This window comes from Podarcis erhardii (genome assembly GCF_964252035.2).
Source record: "Podarcis erhardii genome assembly, chromosome: 3".
Classification (NCBI taxonomy): Eukaryota; Metazoa; Chordata; class Lepidosauria; order Squamata; family Lacertidae; genus Podarcis; species Podarcis erhardii.
The window spans coordinates 54191741-54216241 of record NC_138507.1 but is presented as its reverse complement, the minus strand read 5'-3'; the positions used below and the strand labels follow the sequence as shown (position 1 = coordinate 54216241).

Here is a 24501-nt window from a genome sequence, read left to right as displayed (position 1 = left end):
TTAAGGTGCTACTGGAAGGAATTTGTTTTGTTTTGACTATGGCAGACCAACACGGCTACCTATCTGTAACAGAATAAGTGGTTAAAGCAAATAATACTCCATCATTATAAAAGTGATTTACCAATTCAGTGACAGACTGTAACAGAAGTGCTTTTAGTCAGTTCTGTTAAGTTAGACTGCACCATATTTCAGTGTGTTCATCCAATAATATTTTAAAAGCATTAACAATAAGCTTTTTTTATTGCTGATATCAACTTACAAAAATGCAAAAATAAAAAACCACCCAAAACTATGTTGCTATGTAGTTGGTCATAAATTATGTTGAAATTTTCCTCAATAAATTGCTTTTGGGTGTTTCCCTCCCCTCCTCAACAGTTTAAACAGATCTTTGCAGGCATATATTTTTCAGTTTTTCAGTTTACGATTATGACAATAGCAGCTGCAAGTTCTCTACATACCAATAGATCACAAGTTCAAAAAGGTCACTCCTTATTCTTTCTCTAGAAAAGTGTCAGCTGCAGATTTCAATATGGAACAGTACTCAAAAGTCATTGATTAAGCCAAATGGAAGCCAAGAAACAGGAAAAGAACAATTCTATCCTTGGGTTACGCCTGCTGAGTCATATAGGATTGGTCCTAAATCACAGCACAAGGACAATGATTCAAAGGAAACATTGTGCTGGGGTAGAAATGAATTTGTGCCAGCCTTACTACAAGAGACCACCAGCAGCTTACTTGATACTCTAATAGAACTCCAGCATGACAAGGAGAAAAACTGGTCAGAGTTGAAAAAATAGCAGGAGAGAAGTGGAATTTAGTTAGAATCCTATGATCACTTAGGGGTCAGTTCAAGTTCCAACTAGATGTAAAGCTACACCTTCAGAAGACATGGGGATCATTAATAACATCCACCTACAAAAGTCTCACATAGAGAAAAATAGCCGCTGACACCACCCTAGTCTCTCACTCTAGGCTTGCTTTTTATGGTGACTGGAGCTTCCTCAGGCTGCCCACAGCTGTGCTCCATTAAGCAGGCAGTGGCACTCTTCATTTTCCACATATAGATCCAGGTGCAGTAGGTTGGGTGAGTTTCCCAAGCAGCCTCAAGGATGGAAAAAAGACAACCCTCCATGCACTGCTCTTTCTCCAGCTGCTTTGAAGTAAGCAAATGCACCCATATAACGGCCACCTTGCATCTCTCTCTGCCATCATCGTTTTGATGGAGAATATCATTCTGCCAAACTCTACAGGCAATTGTGGTACAACATCAGAGATCTTATATATCAAGACATGCTGCGTGACACTGTCTCAGTCTGATCCCAATCTAGAGAAATCCAAGTTAAGGAAACAACAACAACAACAACAACAACAACAACAATTAATAATAATTTATACCCCGCCCATCTGGCTGGGTTTCCTCAGCCACTCTGGGCGGCTTCCAACAGAATATTAAAATACAATAATCTATTAAACATTAAAAGCTTCCCTAAACAGGACTGCCTTCAGATGTCCTAAAAATCTAGTAGTTGTTTTTCTCTTTGACATCTGGTGGGAGGGCATTCCACAGGGCGGGTGCCACTACTAAGAAGGCCCTCTGCCTGGTTCCCTGTAACTTTGCTTCTCGTAGCAAGGGAACTGCCAGAAGGCCCTCGGCACTGGACTTCAGTGTCTGGGCAGAACAATGGGGGTGGAGACGCTCCTTCAGCTATACTGGGCCGAGGCCATTTAGGGCTTTATAGGTCAGCACCAACACTTTGAATTGTGCTTGGAAACGTTATGTGATCTCGGCGGCCGCTCCCAGTCAACAGTCTAGCTGCCGCATTCTGGACTAGTTGTAGTTTCCTGGTCACCTTCAAAGGTAGCCCCACATAGAGTGCATTGCAGTAGTCCAAGTGAGAGATAACTAGAGCATGCACCACTCTGGCAAGACAGTATGCGGGCAGGTAGGGTCTCAGCCTGCGTACCAGATGGAGTTGATAAACAGCTGCCCTGGATACAGAATTGACCTGCGCCTCCATGGACAGCTGTGAGTCAAAAATTACTCCCAGGCTGCGCACCTGGTTCTTCAGGGGCACAGTTACCCCATTCAGGACTAGAGAGTCCTCCACACCTGCTCGCCTCCTGTCCCCCTAAAACAGTACTTTTGTCTTGTCAGGATTCAACCTCAATCTGTTGATTGTGCAAAGGGATTCTTTTGTGATCATGCAATATAATTAAAGTAGATGAAGGGCTGGTGAATAACACTTGTCTTACAGGTAACCTGCCACTGAATCCTGAATATGATTACTACAGCTGAGGATTCCCCTGATTCCCCAAAGCCCCCACAATGCACCAATGAATGCAATGAGGAGAGGTGGTATAAAAAAAAACAAAAGAATCAATCATCCTTGACTTCTGTCAACTTGATGCTTTTTACACAATGGCTCAGAATCAAAGGAATGGCTAAAACAGCAATACTTAACCCAAGAGATATCCAGCACACTAAGTTTTGGTTACATAATTTGAAGTTTATTTCTTGAGAAAGTCATCTTATTCTAAGATATATTCCCAACCAAAAGGCTTGTCTACTTGAACATTTACAGAGGCTGAATTTAAATGGAGACATATTTCTCAAAATAGTTTCTCTAGTTTGGAAATCATTAGCAAGTTTTAATTCCTCTGGCTATATTCAGACATAAAGATTTGCCTTTGCTCTGAATTCATAAACTGTTGGCAGAGAAGAGCTATCATCAATGAGAGTGTCAAGGAGTTGTAGTACTCAGTTCTTGATGCAGCAGGTTTGAGAACAAGTCTAAACTAAGTGATGCTTCAGCTCAGGATTTGTAGCAGAAGCCTTCAGAAGCCTAATTGCATCACTTCACACCTGATCACTACCAGGCTTAAAGAAAAGGTAAGGGACCCCTGACAGTTAAGTCCAGTCAGGAAAGACTCTGGGGTTGCGGTGCTCATCTCGCTTTACTGGCCGAGAGAGCCAACATTTGTCCGCAGGCAGTTTTTCCGGGTCATGTGGCCAGCATGACTAAGCTGCTTCTCGCGAGACCAGAGCAGCGCACAGAAATGCCATTTACTTTCCCGCTGGAGTGGTACCTATTTATCTACCTGCACTTTGACGTGCTTTCAAACTGCTAGGTTGGCAGAAGCTGGGACAGAGCAATGGGAGCTCACCCCGTCACGGGGATTCAAACTGCTGACCTTCCGATCGGCAAGTCCTAGGCTCAGTGGTTTAGACAATGTGGCATATGGTACTCCAAGGAATTCAGTAGGTATTGCTTGGGGGTGAATTAGGGATATTATATTTTAACATATTTTATCACAAATTAAATGCATGCTTTATCTAAATATGCACTAAGTATACATTTTGGTATATTTTTTTAAGCTGAGAACTGTATTGCAAATATTAAGGTGTGAAATCTGAATGATAAATGGGCTCTTACCTATTTATTTGCTTGTGGGATGAGTTAGTAGATTGAATTGCTTAAAAATAAAGACAGTTTGTTCCAAATGTGCACAGAAGATGAGTGTATGTTGAACTTGTGTAGGTAGAAGTTGAACTGTAGCATGTGCTGCAGGAAAAGCAGGGGGAACCATTTGTGGAAAATGGAGAAGATGCTGAGATCAGGTTCTCTTTCATAGTGAAACCAACTGGTGTTTGGCTTTTACAGTAAAAAGCAGTGGAGGGATATGATATAGTGTGTTGTCAGTTCATCTTACAGTGTAAAGAGTTTCTCTAGTGAATGTGAGCACACGCTGACATAATGGCTGCTTATGAATGTGAAAGCTCTTAGGCATACATGAAGCTTATACGCACGCATGCTCTTCGTGCTCTTTTAGGTGGGACTTATCTACACTCACAAAGTGTTCACTAGTGGAACTTTGTATTGGGACAATGAGAGCTATCCAGAGAACCTTAGGTGCACCAAAATATAACTTAAGAGTCCAGCCCCGTGAAACGTACTCAAAACAACCTTCAGTGAGTCGTTTCTTTCCAGTTGGCAAGCCTGGGATTGTAGTCCTGCACATTAACTACACCCATGGCGAATAGAAAACAAAATCAAACTTTTATGTATTACTGTTTCTGATAACTCTTATAATTTCCTTACATATACAGATGCTGAAAGTTGACTACACTCCTGAAAAGTAAAAGTTCAGATATCTAAGACTCAATGATTTAAAACAACAACAGAGGAGAGATCAAGCTCCATCTACCTCTCAAAGGCAATACTACAAACCTTGACATTGTTAGGAACAGATCCCAGATGATGAATAGCTGCCCTGTTTGTGCATGCCTTTATCACCAGGGTTCCCTCCTTCTCCGAGCCCCTTCCTGTAGTATTCATGCCAACTTGGAGAATGGTAAACAGTGTAAGAATTTGAAGAACTGAATTGCTTCGTTTTGCCTAGCTGTCTCAAAATATTAATGGTGCCTGGGAAAGAAATGTTTATATGAACTTCTTTCATAACTATTTTTGATAAACATGTTCTTTGTTTTATCTGCTGACAAATGCAGTAAAAGGTAATTCTGAGCTTATGACCTCAAACTGCTCTGATAAGAAAAGCTGTGAAGACAATATTTTGACTTGAGTGCAGAGTTAGCTCAGGGCATTACACAATGATGCCTACATTCCAAAGAGCGATATGTTATATGTTGCACAATCCTATTCATGTTTTCTTGGAAAAATGACCTACTGTGTCAATGGGGCTTACTTCAAAGTAAGTGTATTTAGGACTGACACCATAAGATATGAATGCTCCAGCACCTACTATTATGTAGTCCTGCCGTCAAAGGAATGGCATGTTTCACTATGATGTTACAAACTTCTTTGATAATTGAACTCTAGCTCTGCTTTGCTTCTTCTTCTATATACACACACACAAACAAACAGATAAACACAAATATCTCACATACAATACTAACACCAATTACAAACATTAAAACACCCTTGTGACTTTCCTCCACCAACATTTGTAGCATTATTGTATTTCACATTGCAATTTACTGTATATCTTTGTTTCTTAATTCTCTTAACTTACTATCGTTTATTCTTACTCAACTTCACAAGCATTAATCTAAACATATTATTTTTTGTGCAGTGTTTGGGCATACAATCTCCAAACCATTTCCATTGTAGTCTTAATTTCTTATTTGATTGATACCTTACTACTGCAGTTAGTTTTGCCAATTTTGCTTTGCTTCTTTACTTTGTAATGTTAACCACATCTTGTATTCTTTGAGCTCACCAACAAACTCTGATTTTGAAAGATAGCGGAAGCAAGAGTTTGCAAGTCATGTTACTGACAACAATATTTAAAAGAGTAGTCCCATATTTCTGGGAGGTATTTTTGCCTCCATATCTTTGCCCTAAGGAAGCAAAGCAATTGCCACATATATAAGGCAGTGATTTTTGATGATATTACTTTCACCCTGCCTTGTCAGTTTCCTTTGTTATTAAAATATGATTAAGTGCTCCAGTGAGAGAAACTGAGATGCACGTTTGCCTTTATTTCACGTGTGTACATACAATACATACATCAGACCCCAAACGTATGTGGGGGTTACGTTCCAGGGACAGCGCATAAAGCCAAAATCACATATAGTGAAAACACATTGGGTGCAATGGTAGGTGAGATTGCCAAAGTCTTTTTTCTCTGTACACCCACCCAGTTTCCATTTTAAAAAAATTATTGTTGCCAAGCACGTAAAGCTGAATGCAAACAAGTTAAATGCATGTAAGTTACTACTGTACTTTGGCAGACAAAGCTATTACCAGGAAAGCACAGCAGCAGCACTCCTTTATTCTTTGCTCCATTTGCAATGTATTCATCCTTTCCTTTCTTGTCCCCTTTTCCTCCTCAGTACCTCTGGAAACCAAAGTTGTTGCAATGGAATCCATTGTTAAAGAATCAGAGACACGGTGGAACATTTTTCTAACTTTTGAAGTGTGGCACCTTCAAAAGGGGGTCAAAGAGAAACTACAGAAGATTGGTGTGAAGTCATGGAAGGGTTGTTTAGTATAAGAGTGTGGGCTCAAATTCACTTAACAAATATTAGTTTTCACTCCTCAGAGAGTCTCACCTGCCTTTTGTTTATGCAGTCAACATGGTTCAAGGCTGCCAAACTAAGGGTTCTTCCCGTTAACCTTTCAATGTATGCATCTCCATACAAGATAATGTGGTCAGTTTTGTATTTGTGGCTTTGATTATAACAGTTATAGAAGTAGAATGGCACTTATTCCAGAATGTAGTTCAGAATAACAGAGGGTGAACACTTTGGAGATAGCCTGCTGGGTATCTCCAAAGTGGCTTACGCCACTAGGTCACTGGCTCACACCTTTCCATAGTCAGATGGAAAGCAAATTCTGACCTCTAAGTGAGCTCACTGATGCTGCAATTCCATACATACTTGTTCCCAGTGAAACATGGAAAGGATTAGGCCGAACTGGTGTTCAATCTAATGCAAGTGCATAAAATCTTGACTAGATTGAAACTGGACATTTAACCATTTTCTGTGTTCTGTCCCACCTTAACAACATTTGCACACAGAAGTGCAAGAAGATCAAAGGTACATTTCAGCGTAATTTGTCTAAGGCTGCAATCTGATGTGTGGAAATGGTCTAAGACGAAGCATGCTTACCAGGGAGTAAATCCCATTCACCTCAGTGAGATTTACTCCTGAGCACAAGATTGTTCTGTATAAGTCTATGGCTGGCTGTAACATTACAGATCGATCCTGCCTTTAGTGGCTGTTTCACTGCTGGGCAGGCAGGAGTTATCCCTTTGATTCTTCACTCAAAAGTCATGCCTGCCAAACAGACTCCCAAGAACAAAAACAAGAGCAAGGCCAAGGCCTAAAACCTTAGGCCTTCTCAGAACTTCTTCAACTTCACAAGAAGCTGCTAGCCCTTGCTCTTGTTTTTTGTTCTTGGGAATCTGTTGCTCTTGGCATGACACTTGGCGAGAGCGAAGAATGAAAAGGTGAACAGGCAACGGAAAAACTCCCAAGTGCCTATACAACTGCTCTGTAAATCCTGCTCAGACCGCTGGCATTTCACATTTGAGGGTGAAGCAGAGGGCTTGCTTTTGTGGAGATCAGAGGGAGATGAGTTCAGCTTACATACTGATGGAGAGGGACAGCAAAACACATATCTCTGAGCCATCAGCGGCCACACACACAAACTCACCCACCCAGACCCGGCCCCAGTCCTTTAAGCCTAAATAGATGAGCAATTTGGTCCCTTCGGTTTTCTGTGAGAGGGGAGAAGCCTCCAAGTAGAGTGGATTTTCCTCTCATCCAAGTCCACCCCCAGCCTAATTTTAGACATGCTTACTCCTAATGACTTTGGTGGAGCTTCCTTTCAACTAATCTCCCCAAGCCAGGATGTTCCTGAAGTTCTGGCGCTTTCCTACCCCGGGGCTTCATTGTCTGCGCCTAAGTTCAGGAGGGAAGGTTGAACCCAAGGCCGCCGCCACCCCCCCATTTCCACCCCCCACCCCCCGCCCAACGAACCACTGGCTCTGCCTCAACTGTCAAGATAAATTGCCTCTGGGCATCTGCAGAGCGCGCTGGCCTTGCCCTCCGCGCATTTCACTGCCCTCCAAACCCAGCAGCGCCCCAAACCCCGAGCAGGGCCGAGGAAAGTTCCCCAGCTACGAGGATGCCCGGCCCCGGCCGGCCATTTCTGCCGTCGGGGGTGGTGGTGGGGGGTTTTCTCCAGCGCTTACCTCTCCCCCAGCTGCCCGTCGCGCAGACCCTCTCACTCCATGGCGGCGGCAGGAGGTCGACCCCCGCGCTCTGGACCCGGCCGCCTCCGCGCCTACTAGCACTGCCTCCCGGAGTCAAGCGCTCATTCCGGGCGGGCGAAGAAGCTAAGTCGTGGCCCCTCCGCGCGCGCGGTGGATGCTCGCTCGGGCGGGTGGCGGGACGGACGGAAGACTACGGAGCCGCGCCGAGCGGCAAAAGGGCTTTTGCAGGCGCCTCAGCTCCGCCAGAGGGAGGAGACCGCAACGTCACCGGAGAAGGGGGAAAGGGGCGAGGAGCCCCTTAGTCCCACCTCCCGCCCGGATCCCGCTCCTCTTTTGCAGTTGAGGCGTCGCCCGCGCGCTTCGAACTCCTTTGAAGTTGTTTTCCCTCCAAAAGAGCAAGCGCCCGGGCAGGCTTCTCTGGGTGACTGAGGCCGTGCAGCGCCTCATTTAGTCAGCCCCTGAGGGGACGGCTGGATTTGTCCCCCTCCTCACCCCGCGCCGCCTTGCAGAGAGGAAAAAAGCTTCCTCCCAACAAGCGCCTCCTCCCCTCCCTTTGGTAGCTGGGGATGTTAACACTTCTACAGGCCTATAAGATAACTTTTTTAAAGTGCGCGCTCAACACAAGAGCTCAGTCGGCGCAAAAGTCCCCCAACTCCTCTGGACTGACTTTCCTGCACAAGCACAGGCTTTTCTGAGTGTTTGTGGACCTCCCTCCCCCCATTTATTTACTCGCCCTCTGTGGAGAAAAGTACCCCTCAGAAGTCAACAACAAACAACCTTCCCCTGATAGTAAATAGGATTGCCGTCCTCCTCCGGGGGGCTGTAATTCAGGTGAAATCAGGGGGGAGATGGAGCATTCTGACTTCAAAGGGCAAGATGGTATCTCCCTCCCTGTTTTCTACACAGAAGCAGGTCAAACTGGCAGCTGACTCTTACTTCAATGCTGGCAAATGGTGTCCTCCGCTACTTGAGGGGAGAAGTCTACCTTAGCGAAGGCTACCTGGCTGCACATACAGTTCCACACTCCCAACACCTTGCCACAACTGACATCCATCTGCCCAGTAGTAGGCAATGATTCACCCCTACGGCCAAGCTAGTCGGCTGGCAAGTCTTTTCCCCACGTGTCACTTTCCCCACACCCAAATGTGGTATATGGGAAGGGGTCGGTGAGTGGGAAGCATCCATTTCCATAGCCACCGTTTGACCCATAGCCTTCCTGTTGCTGACATGTCCTTGTAAGGTATATATACCATGGGTGCTCCCCACCTCCAAGCCACATGATAATGATGATGATGATGATGATGATGATGATGATGATGATAATAATAATAATAATAATAATAATAATATTTATACCCCGCCCATCTGGCTGAGTTTCACCAGCCACTCTGAGCAGCTCTGCAACAAAGAATGCTGACAAGCTGATCCTATGGATGTTTATGCAGAAGCAAGTCCTGCTAACTTCAGCTTACTAATTTGTTTCATGCTCATCAACACCAGTAGATGACTGGTGCTGTGAGATCTAGGTTTCATGTTCAAATTTCAAAGTGGAAGCATTTTAGCAGCATAGATGAGCTGTGTGGAAAGACGGTACTTTCCATAGACCAGGGAGGACCCAGGGAGGGTTGCTTGCTCCAGGTACCATACAAACCTAATTTTAAAGGCTTTTAAAATATATGTGCATAGCTAAGTCCAGGGGTAGTACCACAGTACCAGATGCTGGGCACAAAGAACAGGAGAAAGGATATTGACCTCCAACAGGTCCTGATGAAAAGACGGACATGGATGTGGAAAGAATAAAATGAATTTGGGCTTTGTTTTCCTCTTCCCTCTTCACCTCCTCTGCCATGACCATATTTCAATATAGAAAGTTGGATATAAATTTTAAAAAATGATAAATAATGTGTCATTAGAGACGCAAAAACAAAACAAAACAAAAACAGTTTCTACTACTCAGTATCTTTGCAGTTTCTTATTCTAGCCTATTTCTGGCTTTAAGTGTTAAAACAAGTTCGGATAGGAAAACAAACTGGGAGCCAGTGTAGCTGTTTGAACCACAGTCTTATCAACTCATTTAGACAACTAAGTAGCCTGTTTTGGTTTGACTTAAGTGAAGTTTCTGGACAGTCTTGGAAGTCATCTGGTCTAACCTCGTGCACTGTTCAATAAAGCCACTGCAATGTGGGATGACAGAGTCCATAATTATTATTTGGGGGGCATCACCCACAATCAGAAGAAATGTGATTATTATTATCAGTATAAAAAGGAAACTGCTAAGTGTTATAGAAGAGAGTTCGCTACTAAGGCAGAAGATGCCTGGAAAAGACTACAAAGCTGAACTGAGGAATACAAAGTGACTTGGAGAGGGAAACAGCCTAGAATAGGTATAGCTAGTTGTTTATTTTTTGCACTTATGCATAACTATTAAATTAAAATTAACTTTTCTCTACCCTATTTTCTCAAAGTGTTTTATTACTAAACCCTTAAGTAAAAGCATTGTTTGTTTTTTAGGGGTAGGGATGGGAAATGATCTGAGGTCTTGTTCTTCACCTCAGGCCTAGGTGTTAAACCACTTTATACAGTACTGAGTGTAGGATGGGCTGGTTAGTCCACAAGGTTAAAGGGATGCTTAGCAGAGCCAGCCAGAGAAAAATAAAGATACCCACACAGTGGTAGCTGTGAAATTAAGGAGGAGGAGTTGGTTTGGCTGGTTTGTTTGCTTCCCTTCTCTATCATGCTGCCAGACCTAATAATATTTTATACTTCATACAGACAGGGACAAAACAACAGGAAAAGTAAATAAAAATAGTAAAATGGAAGGCATGGCATGGCATTTTAGGAAAGGATTGGTTTAGACTGGGATAAAAAAATGTTTAGGTCACACAAGCAAACCAAACCACCAGCTGCACAAACTCTTTTAAGCATTGCTGCTACTTAGATAATAAGCTTGCAAAGATCAGCAAAAAATAAATAAATGCTGAACAGCTTCTGATATCTTGTTGTAATATCCCTCCCCAAAAGTACTGTGGTTTTAAGTCTTTCTTTTATTAGAAATAGATTTCTCAGAAGAATTTTTTTTCTATTTTCTTCTCATGCAAATTTATAGTTAGAAAAGGGGAAGCAAACTTCTAAACCACTAAATATAAACACAATTTGTTTTACACTGGTTTTTTTTCTTCAAGAAAAAGAATAGGTTAGCCATATCTTTCATATGCTTCTGTGTTATGCATGTAAATGAGAGCCTGAACAGAGAACCAAAGTAGCCTGATTCAGTGAAGGTTCAGATAGTAGATTTTGGAAACTCAAATGGATACGTGTTTTCATCTTGCACAAGTTTTAAAAGGAAAATGCCAGGCAGCAAAAACTGAGGGAGAAGGCTAACTGATAACTGATAACTCTACTTCCCCTACTTCCTACCTCCTATTCTAAATGCACACTTATTTCTCCACAGTATTTGTCCTGTAGTTATTTCCTTGTGCTTTGTTGAAACACTATTGTCTGCTTTTCATGCACGAATGCAAGTATTTAAAGGCTAGGACCTAGCACCTTGAATTGAGTCTGGAACAAGATGATGTCCAGCAGAGCTCTTTCGAGACTCGTATGACATGACCTAATCCTGTTGCTGTTTCTGAACCAGCTGAAGCTTCCAGATAATTACCAGGGGCTGCCCCCAAATACAACATGTTTCAGTAATCCAGCCTGGATGTCTAAATATTTTCCTTTCATTTGTTGCCTATAAAATCATCACCTCAATTTATAGAGCTGTAAATGCAAGTAAGTTGCCTTATACTTTTCAGTCTTCTCTCTCTCTGTGTGTGTGTGTGATTCAAGCTCATAGTTGCATTGTGACCTAAAACCCCCAAGTCCTGCCTACTTTTTCACCATGCATACCCCTCATACTTTCATTATTCCTTGCAGCTTAGTTTATTCTGCCTTGCTGTAGATCCAAAATAGTGTTAAGTGCAAGGAAAGCCCGTAGCAAGTTTTCCTTGAGGCCTCTTCTTGTGAAATTTAACCCACTGTTTTACATTTCCCTCTGGGTTTTTTCTCTTTTTTTGGCTCTCTCTCTCTCCCACCCCCTTTCCCGCTCTGTCTCGACAAAGTCTAACGAAGCCCGAGGCCAACAGTCAGTCAGTTGGAGCGAAATATCACAGCACATTTTACAGGCAGGAGTAAACTGCCACATCAGCAGGCTCAGTAATGGAGGAAGATGAAAACAGTTAAGGAGTTCTGGCAAAAGATCCAACTCCATTCTGAAAGAATAACGTTTCAACAGCTGGCCTGTGATAGTCTGGATAAAAGTGTGTACTTAAGCATTGTTTCCTCTGAGATTCTCATTCTATGGTACTAAATAGGAAAAACGTTCTAAGGCAACTTCCTGCTATCTCACATTCAGTGTTTTTATACTCCTTTCATTTTGGCTGCTAGCTATTGGAAAGCTGAGAGATGCTGACAGGACAGAGCTGACAATTCCTAAAGCTGGTTCTCCCACTTAACCTTTCTATCCTATCCTCCCAAAGCAACTGTGTCCTACAGATCCTGAGAAAGAGGTAAGGAATATCAGTTTAAACCTCTTTCCAGCTTGGAACTGGCATCACAAGAGGGGAAGCAAACTGCAGGAGAAGCACCATTTACCTATTTGAAGCACACCCTATCACTCATCTTAAATCAAGCCCTATCTCATAACCTGAACCTCAGCCCTATCATCTCAAATCAAACTCCTATCTAACTCTCGCGTTCAGAAACTGCTCCTTTTATTCTTCCCCCCAAAGTGCTGTTCCTACCCACTCTGTGGCTAGCTGATTCTGTAGACGACCAGAGAGAGGCTCCAGCACTCTGGTGGAATTTCAGAGGGACTCCATCACCAGACTCTGGTTTGGCTCTTCTGTCCGTCACCATGGGCATTGCCATTAAAATGGTGTGTGAGCGCTACCTCATGTGATTGATTATGCGGGAAGGGACTTACCTCCCCTCCCCCATTATTTTATTCAAGTTGGTGCCCCTGGCAGCCAGGAAGGTTTGCATGGGAGAGGTGCCCCCAAACCTTTGCAGGCACAAACAGTATATAGAAAGTGAGATCACATGTGACTGCCCCAATAGATAGCATCATTAGCACAAATAACCATGAAAGCACAATAAACAGGATGTCTGGAGGGGCCCTAAGGGTTTTTCTAAGATTTCAGAAAGACAACTCTGGGGTGTGACATAGAACTCTCGGCCACAATGTTTTGAAATCTGTTGATGGTCCAGAGGGGCAGGAAAGCTTTAAAAAGTAGTACAGTATCTATCAGCACTTCACTGACGCAATGAGATTACATTTCCTGTGGCAGCTGCACACTGGTTTGTAAGAGCTCCCCAGCAAAACGGCATGCCAGCAACTTCTGTTAGAACACAGATATACACACGGTGTGGCTCCTCACAGAGCTTTGTTTATATACACATCTTCTGAAATAATATAACTCACTTTGGCCCCTGATCTGTTTAGCAGTCAAAAGGCTGAAGTGTCTTGAAAGAGAAGAGACTCAGAATAATTAGGGGCTCTTATTTAACTTCAGATATATCACTGTAAGATCTCCTTTTGTCTGGGGTCTGCAGAGTTGCTTGCTTCTTCTTTGAATTCAACATATACTGAACAACCTCAGAGAGAAGAATAAATTAATTGTCTCGGATATATATATACTTAAATTAACAGAATACTCAAAAGTGAATGTCAATTTCGGTTTTCTATATTTCTCATATTTCCAGTCTTAAGTTCTGATCTGCACATTTCCACATCAGTTTGCAGTTTTTAAAAAGCCCTCACAAATGTTCCTTAGAATTTTAGTGTGGATTTCTCCTAGTATACACAATTTTGTATGCAACTTTCCCCAATACACACATTCCCCCCCAAGCAATCTTTACTATATAATGAGTTTAAATGAGAACTGACTTGAATTTATCCCCTCTCCCTGCTCAGAAGTAAATTCCACTGAGTTCAATAGGACTTACTCCAAGGGAGGTGGGTACAGGATTGAAGTTTTAATAATGGAAGTTGTTCTTTAACCAGCAGACAAAATTGGCAGAGTATGTTTTGAGCTGTTCAAGTCTGGCCTTGATATATTTTGTTGTAGACAAAACTTTTGCCTTGATAATTGCACAGCCCGAATATTTAATATACACATACACAGATAAACAGATTCAGATATAGATTCAAGACATCTAAATATCTCTGTGAAGACAACCCTTTTTCTTTTCCCCTAACAGACCAAGGAGTCTTATTTTCTTATTTTCCCAAACCATAATTCTGAAGTGTGCAAGGCTGACTAGCTTAATACAGCTTAAAAGCATGAGATGATCTATTATGGCACCATTGTGGGCTTTTATATCCCATTTGTGCCGTGGTCATTTTGGGTGTTCTACCCTTTCATTTGACCAGGCAACCTAAACCATGAAAATGTTTAGAAGTGGTTAGCCTGGTTTCCATCTCTCCAGCAACATGTAATATGTGGAATTCACTTGTCGGGAGACCTAGGTTTGAACTTCAACTAGAAACAGCAGGAAGACCTTCAGCATGATTCTGTTGAAAATGCTTTTGTTCTAGCGCTGACAGAGCTTCAGATGATTGTCTCTGTGCATAATGACATCTGTTCAGGTTTCTGAAAGTCTCACAACCACCCTGGTAGCCTTGCACTGGAGCATTTGTTAAAGAAATGCTATAAGGCACCCATAATATCCTGACCAGATTTCCATGTAACTTGTACCACTTTATAGGCATACTGTAAGCAGACTTTTTTTTAGTACTTAGGACAGTTTGCTTAGGAACTGGTATATTTTAACCATTGTATAACAGCAAAGTTTTGAATCACAAGGAGAAAACCAAAGGCTATTGGACTTCTGGGAGTTAATTTTTGTTTTCCTATTCCGTTTTTAATAATTTTGTTTTGTTATTGTATACTCTTTTCTCCATAAGTAATACATAAAACAGAATCCCACATTGAAATGGATTTTTCTGTCTTACCTCTTTGGCCCCTTAAGACCTGACATCTGCATTCTGATGTTTCACTGACTCACAAGAGCAATTTATTACCAGCAGGTAAATGGCTCAAGGGTTGAGTAATTTATAATGGAAGACTTCACATCTGAATTCCTTGGTCATGTGATGGTAATTCAGGTCTTATTTCAGTTATACAAACAGGTGTCCCCACAACACTTTGCTGTAATTAGAAGGCTACCTAAGAGCTAAGAGACAGCAGAATGATGATGTGCAAATTCTTTCTGGTTCTGTACCCAGGGAAGATATTAGGCTATAAATTTACTTATATTCTACTGACTCAGGAGAGGCTTCATTTATATTTCTTTACACCAAATCTATTCAGGAGTAAGCCCTTTTTTTGTCTGATGTGATAAGCAGTAGGTTGATGTGCCAGCTTTAGAGTAATTTTCATGACTTGAAAGTATGCTGAAGGGTGAGTTGAGATGTGGGCTGAAGGACAAACTACACATGATGCAGCAGACCCCTGTCTGGATCTCTCCATATTTTGGGCCCTTTCCTAAATTAAGTTCTGGGTGGGTTGGTGCGGGTATGCACACGTGCACAGGGATCAGGCCTGCAACGTGGAGAGAGAAAAGTTTCATACTGTGCTAGCTTCCTAATGCAAACCCCTCCTCCCCAGAGCTATCAGTTATGGATGGGAAACACACAAGCAGTCTCTGAAGCAGGAGGTTCTCATAAGAAATGTATGTCCCCATACCACAGTGCCCATCTAAACTGGAACACCTGAGGCTTTTTTTTTTTTTTTAGTAGAAAGACATCAGGATATCTGGTTACTGATCTCCCAAGTCATGCCTTATCTTTGGAAGCTGCTGCATTTTCTCCCGGCAGTGGTGCTACACCTTTAACAGGGATGCTACAAGCAGAACATGTGCAGACCTCCCTATCATATCATTTCCACATTGGCAATGAGATGCATGTGTTATTTTTCCATGTATGGAGCAAACAACAAAAATGTTGTTTCATTTGTTGTGCAACCTGCTGTCTTGCCAAAGGCAAGGTGGTTCTTTTAAAATGAGATTCAGAAGTGATACAAAATACACAAGTAAGTGAGAAGAGTAAAGATTTTATTCTAAAACAGCAAGCAATGTATACATCCCAAGCAAGCACTTCAATCTGCCACTTGGAAGCTCTCAAGAAGCGGTGAAGCGACTTCCCCAGGTAGCCTCAGTTTGCACGGCCCTGGGGCCGATCAGTCCATGCACAAGCGTCAAAGAAACTGCCCAAACCGTCCATTTTTATAGATAGCCTGTTGGGCCTTCAAGACTGTTTATGTGCAGATCATCCATTAGCTACCCCCTCCCAATGCCTCACTTTCTTAAAACAATGTCCAACATCAAAGAAGGTACCCAGCACTATCCTCTACTGATGAGGCAGCAGGGGAGGGGGGGCTTCACCTCTTCCCAACGTTCTCACAACATCTAAGACTGTTCTCACAACATCAAAAAACTTAACAAGAGCGAGGGAGAGGGAAGGAACAGAGGCAGGAAGGGCTCCGCGTCAGATCATTAACTGCTCGATACATTTTGTCTTCTGGGTGCATTTCCCATACATCTACTGATGGATGTTCAGATTAGGTTTGGTAGACTGCCATCCAGAGATTTCTCCCTTGACCTTTGAAACTGCTGTGTAACAGGGAGCTGAGGCAGCAGGTGTAACATCTGGCCCTGCCACATGGCAGGTGAGTGAGTGGGTGAACAAGAGCCAGGCCAGCAGATGATGTGGCTCCCTCTTCTCCTGCTATGCTGGGGGAATTTAAAGCTACACTCACATTCTTCAGGTTGTGACATAGCAACCCTAGTTCAGAAGACCAGGCATTTAACTAGACTGCTGTTGTCCTTGCAAGGCTTTCTGGCAGCACATCTGATAAAATGCTTGCATGCAAGAAACAGTGTGGGCTTGGACACAGTGAAGCAATTTCAAGTCAATGACTTCAGCACACACCAAGGCTCAACCCACTTCTGTCAGAGCATAACAGGATCTCAAAGTGGAGAAAATCAAGCCGTTGCTATGAATCTTAGTCTTTATTTTGTATCCTTTGAATAATGGACAATCATCAGTAATGAATCAGCAAGATTAATGATCACTGAATATTTTTTTATTGTGCTTTCAGGAATATGTGTTTCACCTTCCTTTTTTCCTACAGAGTTTTTGTAATAGAATCCAGAGCTTCTCAGGAATAAATAAACTTTATTCTGAACTTCATACAGATGAGCATTGCCAAAGCACATGGGAAGATTTTAGAAGTTATTATTTCAAGTTTATACAACCAGATCCTTGGACTTGTGATTATTATTACAGCAGATCATCCTTTCCAAAGGTGAACTAGTCCACAACAGGCTGCTTGCAATCTGGCATATCATGGTTTCTTTGGCTGACAAAACGGTGTACTGACAAACTTGCAATCTGAGTCTATGTCCTTTGAGTCAATATGGAACTACTTCCAGTCCTTGGGTTTAAATTTAAATTAATGGGACCAAACATTAAAGCACTGAAGCTTATTTAGATTGTGAAATTATGGGCAGTTATTACCAGGAATCAGAGTCCCTCCCCATTGTGGAGGAGTGGCTGTGTATCCTCCCTACCATGATCCTTGAATCCTACGTATAACAGCCTTATTCACACACATGCCTTCCTTTTTTGAGTACTTATCCTGCTAGTTGGACCTTCATTGAAGGTCTGTATATGCACAGAGCTTTCTTGTGTCTCATATTGCTACAGAAGGTGTGTGCATGGTTGAGGGCAAGTGTATGCTCCTGTACCATGGGAAAGGTATATGATCTGTATGTACAAAAATAACTGTGATGGATGGAAGTTTCAAAGTGTTTATTATCGCATCATGAACTGAAAAGACAGCAGCAAATTCTGAACAGGAAAAATTAGAAAACATTATAGACCCACACTCATTACTCATCTATTATGGCAAACAGAAAACACTTAATTTCTTTTTGGATCTGTTTGGGGTTTTAAAAAATGTATTGTTCAGATTTCATTGGTAAGCTTCTCAATTAGCATCTGACATATTCATTAACACCATATAAAGGCATCTGGATTTTCTTTTCCTTACATTTATTTGCTTGCCATTAGCTCACCACTTGATAATAATGATCTTGGAGGTTTAGGATAGTAACCAGCAGTTATTGAGGTATTTGAAGAAAATCTGGTGAATCTATAATCCAGTGGTAAATCTGCAAGAAACAAACAGACCATTTCTTGATCAGGTATGCAGCTTACATCGCATCTAAGAAATCTCTTTTAAGCTAGGAAGAGCAGTATTTTTCTTCTTTAAGCTCTTCATCTGTGTGCTTATTATTGCAAGCATTTAATCATATGATTATATATATGGCACATAGAGTTCATATGCTTGAGTATGATAATGGTCGTTGGCTTATCCACCAGGAATGCCATACATTGTTTAAAAGAAAAGGTTTTCATGTGTGAAACTTGTATAAATAAACCTATTTTCTCCTTTGTAAAGCATGTAAAGCTTCAGCAATAATAAAGAAACTACACATGCTAGCATTTCAAAGCAAAAAAAGAGAGAAAAACTCTATTTTGTACCCACCATTTAATGTGAATAAAAGTAAAGGTTCAGCAATAATAAAGAAACTATACATGCTAGCATTTCAAAGCAAAAAAAGAGAAAAACTCTATTTTGAACCCACCATTTAATGTGAATAAAAGTAAGAACAATATGATGCATTTTATAATTGTGGCTTTGTAATCTCTTTATTTTTATGACAATATGGAAAAGCAATAATGTGCAAAGTATTTTGAGTACTAGACTCTTTGTTGCTATTGGTGCAACAGATACAAGCTTACCACTCTGGAAATAGGGGGGTAGGAACCATGTACAAAGATAAAAATGCTGTTATTAGTTAGGTTGATACTGTGGGAAAGTTTTTTAAGTGCTTTTGTAATGTGCCCTTAAACAGTGTCTAGGGAGCACCTTCTGGAATGTTAGACAGGGACAGATTTCAAATGTGATTACATACAAAACCTAATGTAATTGTATACCTAAAGGGATGCTTACCGTGGCATAAAATTCTCCTTTAGATAACTAATGTCAACACATTAAAGGTAACTTGCATTCTTGCAAGAAAGGTTACATATCACACTAAATGCATAAAGTTAGGCATTTCACTCTCTGATTCCAAGCTAACTTCATAGGAATATGATTTACTGAATGCTATACATTAATAGGTTTCACTTCTTCTGTCATAAGGTTTTGTACCCTGATTGGATAGGAATCTATCCAATACGGGGAGATAAATATTCAGGGAGGATTTCAGCATCACGTTAGGGCATTTGTTCCGCCCATGAAAGCATTTTGTGGGATAGAGCAAGCCCTGTTGTTTAAATGGAAGCACTTTTACAGAGCCTCCACTGATGGGGCTCAGTAGTTCATTATCATCCACCCTCCCTCCCTGCACAATCTCTTTTAATGTTGCCTGTGTTTTGTCCATATACCTTTTCTTTCATTGACTGGTTACACTTAAATCAGTATTACTATTCCCCACTGGACTGAAGAGTGCTGCTTGCAAATAACCACTGATCCCCCAACATGTGGGCTGCACTCGACCACTTTCAAGGGTGACTGTATGCTCACCTTCCAGGCAAAGGGCTCCAAAAGGACCTCTCCAAACTGAGAGAATGGGCAGTAAATGGCAAGAACAATTCAGTGTGAGCAAGTGTGCATGATAGGGCAAACTATCATGATTTCACATATATGATCATGGGGCCAGAACTGGGCTTTTTAGTTTAGAGAAAAGGTGAGAAAAGCTGTTCTATTACTGCAAATTCTAGTGTTTCAATTTTGTTATGAGAGGGAAGACGTCCGATCTTGTCTTTGGAAGACCCAACGCTAGAAGCTCACTGCTGAAAGAAAATACTGATCAAATTAACCTTTTTCTGATCATAATGATCATGCCTGAACTTGGAGAGTCATTTGGCAATTTGAATGCCACAGTTAAGATCTGTTTTTTCTGGAAAGTGGCTGGGGGGAATACACTTCCACTGCAAGACACTGTTGTCAAGGATGAGTCCACCATCCAGGAAGTCAGTCCCACATGATAACACTGAATATTTGTTTTATTTAAAACATTTAGTCACGGCTATAAGGGTGGCTTACAAATAAAACATTGGGGGGGGGGAGTTTAGAATGTTGCAACCTGCAGCTAAAATCCAGCCTAAGATGAGCACAATGTTACTGTCTTTTAATTGTCTATCTTTATTGTTTGTTATTCTTTTTGTGAGGTGTCTTGTAAGAATCTTTAATGGCAGGATACGGATAATGAAAAGAAGTACTGTAAAGATTTAAATTACAAATTAAATTAAGAGAAATTAATGAATTGCATTTTAAAAGTAAGTTAAGTTAAATTAAAATAAATAAAAATGGGAAAATGTCCTGTCTCTTTTGGCAGGCAAGCTTCTCTCAGGTAAGGGTGTTCCCTATCCTGAGAATAGCCACCTGCCTGCTCCTGAACACCTATATAGTACTTCCATTGGTCAGGGGTATCAACCAAGCTTTAAAGTTCTTGACATTTCACTGGGGAAGGGCAGCTGAGGTTCCTAACTTGGGATGCACCAACTGTAATGCTATGTGGGGAGAAGAAAGGGCACAAGGAGCTCAGAAAAGGCCAAGGAGCTTTGACTCCCTTCAGGATTCAGAGACTGTTATAGCCACTACTGCTTGTTTTAAAGCAACTTTTACATATTCTCCCAATTTGCATCTTACCTGTGAAACTGATGTTTAAATCATAAACAATATGAAACTTTTTAAAATTTTACATGTGGAAAACTGCATTCTTAGTTTACTTTTTATCTTCCATTTCTCAAGAGACAGAGTACCAGGTAATCAGAATGAAAACATATATTTTGTTATTATTGGTCAATCTGAGACAGCATTTGTCTGGACATTTCTTCGGGGGGGGGGGAGATAATATGCTTTTGTCTTTGGCTACAATTATTTGCGAAGAAACCCTTCTTATTTGAGGAGATTAGAGAGATTACTTGGTCTTAATATTCTATGGAGCTCCAAGTACATCTCATAAAGGATTTACATTTCTGGGTTATCTCTTCCATTTGGATTAGATTATAATTATCTGATGAGTTACTTCCTTGAATGTCTGATTAACCACCGTTTTGTTTCTAGGTATTCAATTTTGACAGAACAGCTTGTGATATTAATCTGTTTTAATGGTTTGCAAGTTTGTCAGTAGACGGAAGGGGCCCCAGCTCCAGCCTCTTGTGCTTACTGAACATCGAAATGCTTTTTGCATTTCTCTAAGTTAAACAACAGCAACAGCTTGGAGGTTGTTTGCAAATAAAACTAGCAGGGTAAAGAGCTCGTGTGTGTTGGGGGCAGTTCCTGTTTTGGCAGCTCTTGAACCAGCATCTCTTTACAATCAATTTCTTACAAGCTGGAACAGCAACATAGGGGTTCAGTTTGGGGCCTTGGCAGAAGTTCCTTGGGTGCAGTGGCGTAGCGTGGGGGGTGCAGGGGGGGCCGGCCGCACCGGGCGCAACATCTGGGGTTAGGGCAAATCCACGGGTTAGGGGGCGCAAATCCACGGGTTGGGGGCGCAAATCCATGGGTTAGGGGGCGCAAATTACTTGCCTTGCCCCGGGTGCTGACAACCCACGCTACGCCACTGCTTGGGTGGTCACTGTGACTAGATGGGCCACTCAGCTGATTCAACAGGGCTACTCTTATGTTGTTGTGCCCAGCAGAAAGGGGGCTTAGATTGCAGTGCTACTTCTGAGTAAGCATGGTCAGGATTGTTTGGTAAGTTATCATGAAGACAACCAGGACTTGTTATGTTTCTAGGTTTGAACAAAATTTGATTTCTAAACTTAAGAAGACTTATCCTGGATTTGATTTTATTGCACAGGAAAAAGAAGAAGATTCTCAAAAGATGGGATATCATCTAAGCTACATGACATGACAGCTCTAATTTGGAAGTGAAGTAAATTAAAATAAAATGTTTTTATTTTCTACTGCTGGTGGTCCTTCCTTTTGGAAGTCACTTTAACATTTTTTAAAAAAAGAAAAAGACCTTATCTACACCTTATTTTTTTTATAAGCTCTTCTTCAAAAGGGGAAAGAATCATTGTTGGTCTATACTATTGCAGCAACTGGCGTTGTGGTCTAAACCACAGAGCCTAGGGCTTGCCCAATCAGAAGGTCGGCGGTTTGAATCCCTGCGATGGGCTCAGCTCCTGTTGCTTGGTCCCTGCTCCTGCCAGCCTAGCAGTTCGAAAGCACGTCAAAGTGCAAGTAGATAAATAGGTACCACTCCAGTGGGAAGGTAAACGACGTTTCTATGCGCTGCGCTGGTTCGCCAGAAGTGGCTTTGCCATGCTGGCCACAGAAGTTGTCTGCAGACAAACGCCGGCTCCCTCAGCCTATAGAGCGAGATGGGCACGCAACCCCAGAGTCATCCGCGACTGGACTTAACGGTCAGGGGTCCCTTTACCTTTAAGTATTGGAAATAACTCTCAAGATTATTCATTCTTACCTGCTATTGCTTCAATACTTGGGATTGTGATGGTGCTATAAGCACTAACACATTTGCAGGACCACGTAGTTACTAACGTTTCCTCTGTATCTTCCTTTCCTGAAATGGTATCCACAAAGAAAGAACCCCACTGTTTAGAAACAGAAGGAAGAGCTTTTGGATGGTGTCCCTGAAACATAAACAAACATGGATATAAATACAAGTCCCACATGTGCTCTAATGCATACATGCATGGAATTTCCGTATAGAATCATTCTGAAATGAAGTGGTTGCCAACTTTGGTGCAGAAGCTACAAGAAATGCTCCAAATTGCAAAGGCATAAGCCCTTGAGCTAAATGAATGCAATGCAACTAATAAATCCTCATGGTAGTAATTCTTTGGTTCTCTGAACACCCAAGGAAATTTAAAAGAAAAGCAATCACTATGGGGAGGATTTACTTTGTTTTGTGCTAAATCCCCAAGCTTGCAGGTGTCGGTGTAGAAACCCCTGACTCTTGCATGGCTAGTGTGTAGCATGTTGGACAAAGGTAAGAGTCACACCTATTGTTCCCCTCGTTTTTGCCTCTGGCTCTGCCCACCACCAGCGTGTGACTCTTGAAAAGTTGCCGTGAAAATGTGGCTTTCAGGTTGAACAAGGTTCCCCACCCTGGAAACTGAAAGCTTGCAGTATGTATTTGAACCAGTAGTTCCTGTAAAATACGGCTTAGCACCACCTGCACCTTCCATGCAGGACAGCTTTCTGTTCCCTTCTATAATGGAAAGGGTTCCATGGTCAGAGTTTTTTCGTAGAAGAGAAGTTCCTACACACATGGAACTTACCACAGCCCTCACTGGACCTTCCAGACAGTAGTTAATCTATTTACCTATTTCACGTCTTTCTAGGTTAGCTAATTGTGAGCGAAGTGCAGAAATACGTGCAGGGAGTCTAGTCATATACATCAAGGTGAGAGTACTGAGGTAGTTATAAAATTTTAGGCAGATCAAGCTATATCATAAAGTCGAACAGCATTAGTGGCTATGAGGCAAAGGGTCCGCCCCCCACCCCCGCTGCAGAACCCCCACAGCTTTGGAGCTATTTGCAAACTGGATTCTGCCAGACCATCATACTGCATGTATCTGTAAAGACCAAAATTTCACTTTTTTGGGTGGGGTGGGGTGGCTTTCTTCTAAAAATATGTGTGGGTGTGTAATTACTGGTCTGCTTTTGTTGTTGCATTTGGTTACATTTTAGTGGTTTTTTTCTTGTTTGTCTTATTAATGACTGGTTATTAGAGTTTCAGTCGTATGTCTATATTTCATTAGAAGCTGCCTCAAAGTAAGTTACTCTGAAAGGCGAGAAATTAATATTTTAAGTAAATGAAAATTGGGAGCATCATAATCAAATGTGACGCCAGCTGTTTCTACCTGACACTTCCACTGGCTGATTTTTGTACTTCCCTCACTCAAGATTAAACAGGGGAGGTTGATTGGGATAATTTTAAAATAACCCCAAAACTGTGTATAGGAGACAAAAGGAAATCCCTTTGCTAATTGGTCTTGCTAATTGGTATATTCCCTTGCAGGGATGTAACTGTTATGGGCTGCTCTCCTGTGAAAAGGAGTATAATGAACTAACACCCCTGACCTATCCTAGCCCCATTCAGCTTTGAACACTTTGATCAACCCAATTGGCTTCTCCTCTGCTTGCTTGCTGTCACTGGTGGTAGATATAGGAATTCAACACAAGCCTCTGGGGTAATTACAGAAGCTGCCTGGCTGAACTAAAGGTCTTTAAGGACAGACCATGCAGGACAGAGATTAGAGTGCAAAATCCAGGAAATGGACACCAAACTAATTCCCTTGGAGCACATTCCTAAAACTGCCACCCCTCCCTTTGTTTGGTTAGAAGCAACTACCAACACCCTCATGAAGGCACAGGAGAAAACCCCTCTCCCTGGTGGTAACTTTTGTTCTGAGTATTCTGAAAATATGAATACACGTGCGGTTTTTAAAAAGTGTTAGCAGCCTGACCTACATGAAGAACCTCTTATTTTTATTTTTGTGGGGTTTCTGTTGCAGTGTACAGCTGGGGAATAAATTTCTTTTTTTAAGGGTGTATTTGTCTTTTTCCTTGGCTTTGCCAAACACAGGAAGGAAACTGCCGTTTCAACACATTTCCTCCCTCTTTTGACTTTGATGTGCTATTCTACACTATTCAAAAACAAAAAAAA

At 41.8% G+C, this 24501-nt stretch overlaps 1 protein-coding gene across 2 annotated transcripts in view; it reads right to left on the bottom strand.

Annotated features, from left to right (window-relative positions):
• Window positions 1-24501, bottom strand: part of LOC309339079 (dermatan-sulfate epimerase) — a 145950-nt gene that overhangs the window by 36566 nt on the left and 84883 nt on the right. The window contains exons 11-12 of one of the 2 annotated variants that reach the window (XM_081856941.1): window positions 22291-22459; window positions 17863-17958 (exon numbers count right to left, since the gene is read on the bottom strand). In XM_081856941.1, the coding sequence (XP_081713067.1) occupies window positions 17863-17958; window positions 22291-22459 (265 nt within the window). Of the gene's footprint in view, window positions 1-7719; window positions 8020-17862; window positions 17959-22290; window positions 22460-24501 lie in introns of those variants that run through there. The other variant, XM_081856939.1, reaches the window with a different exon arrangement.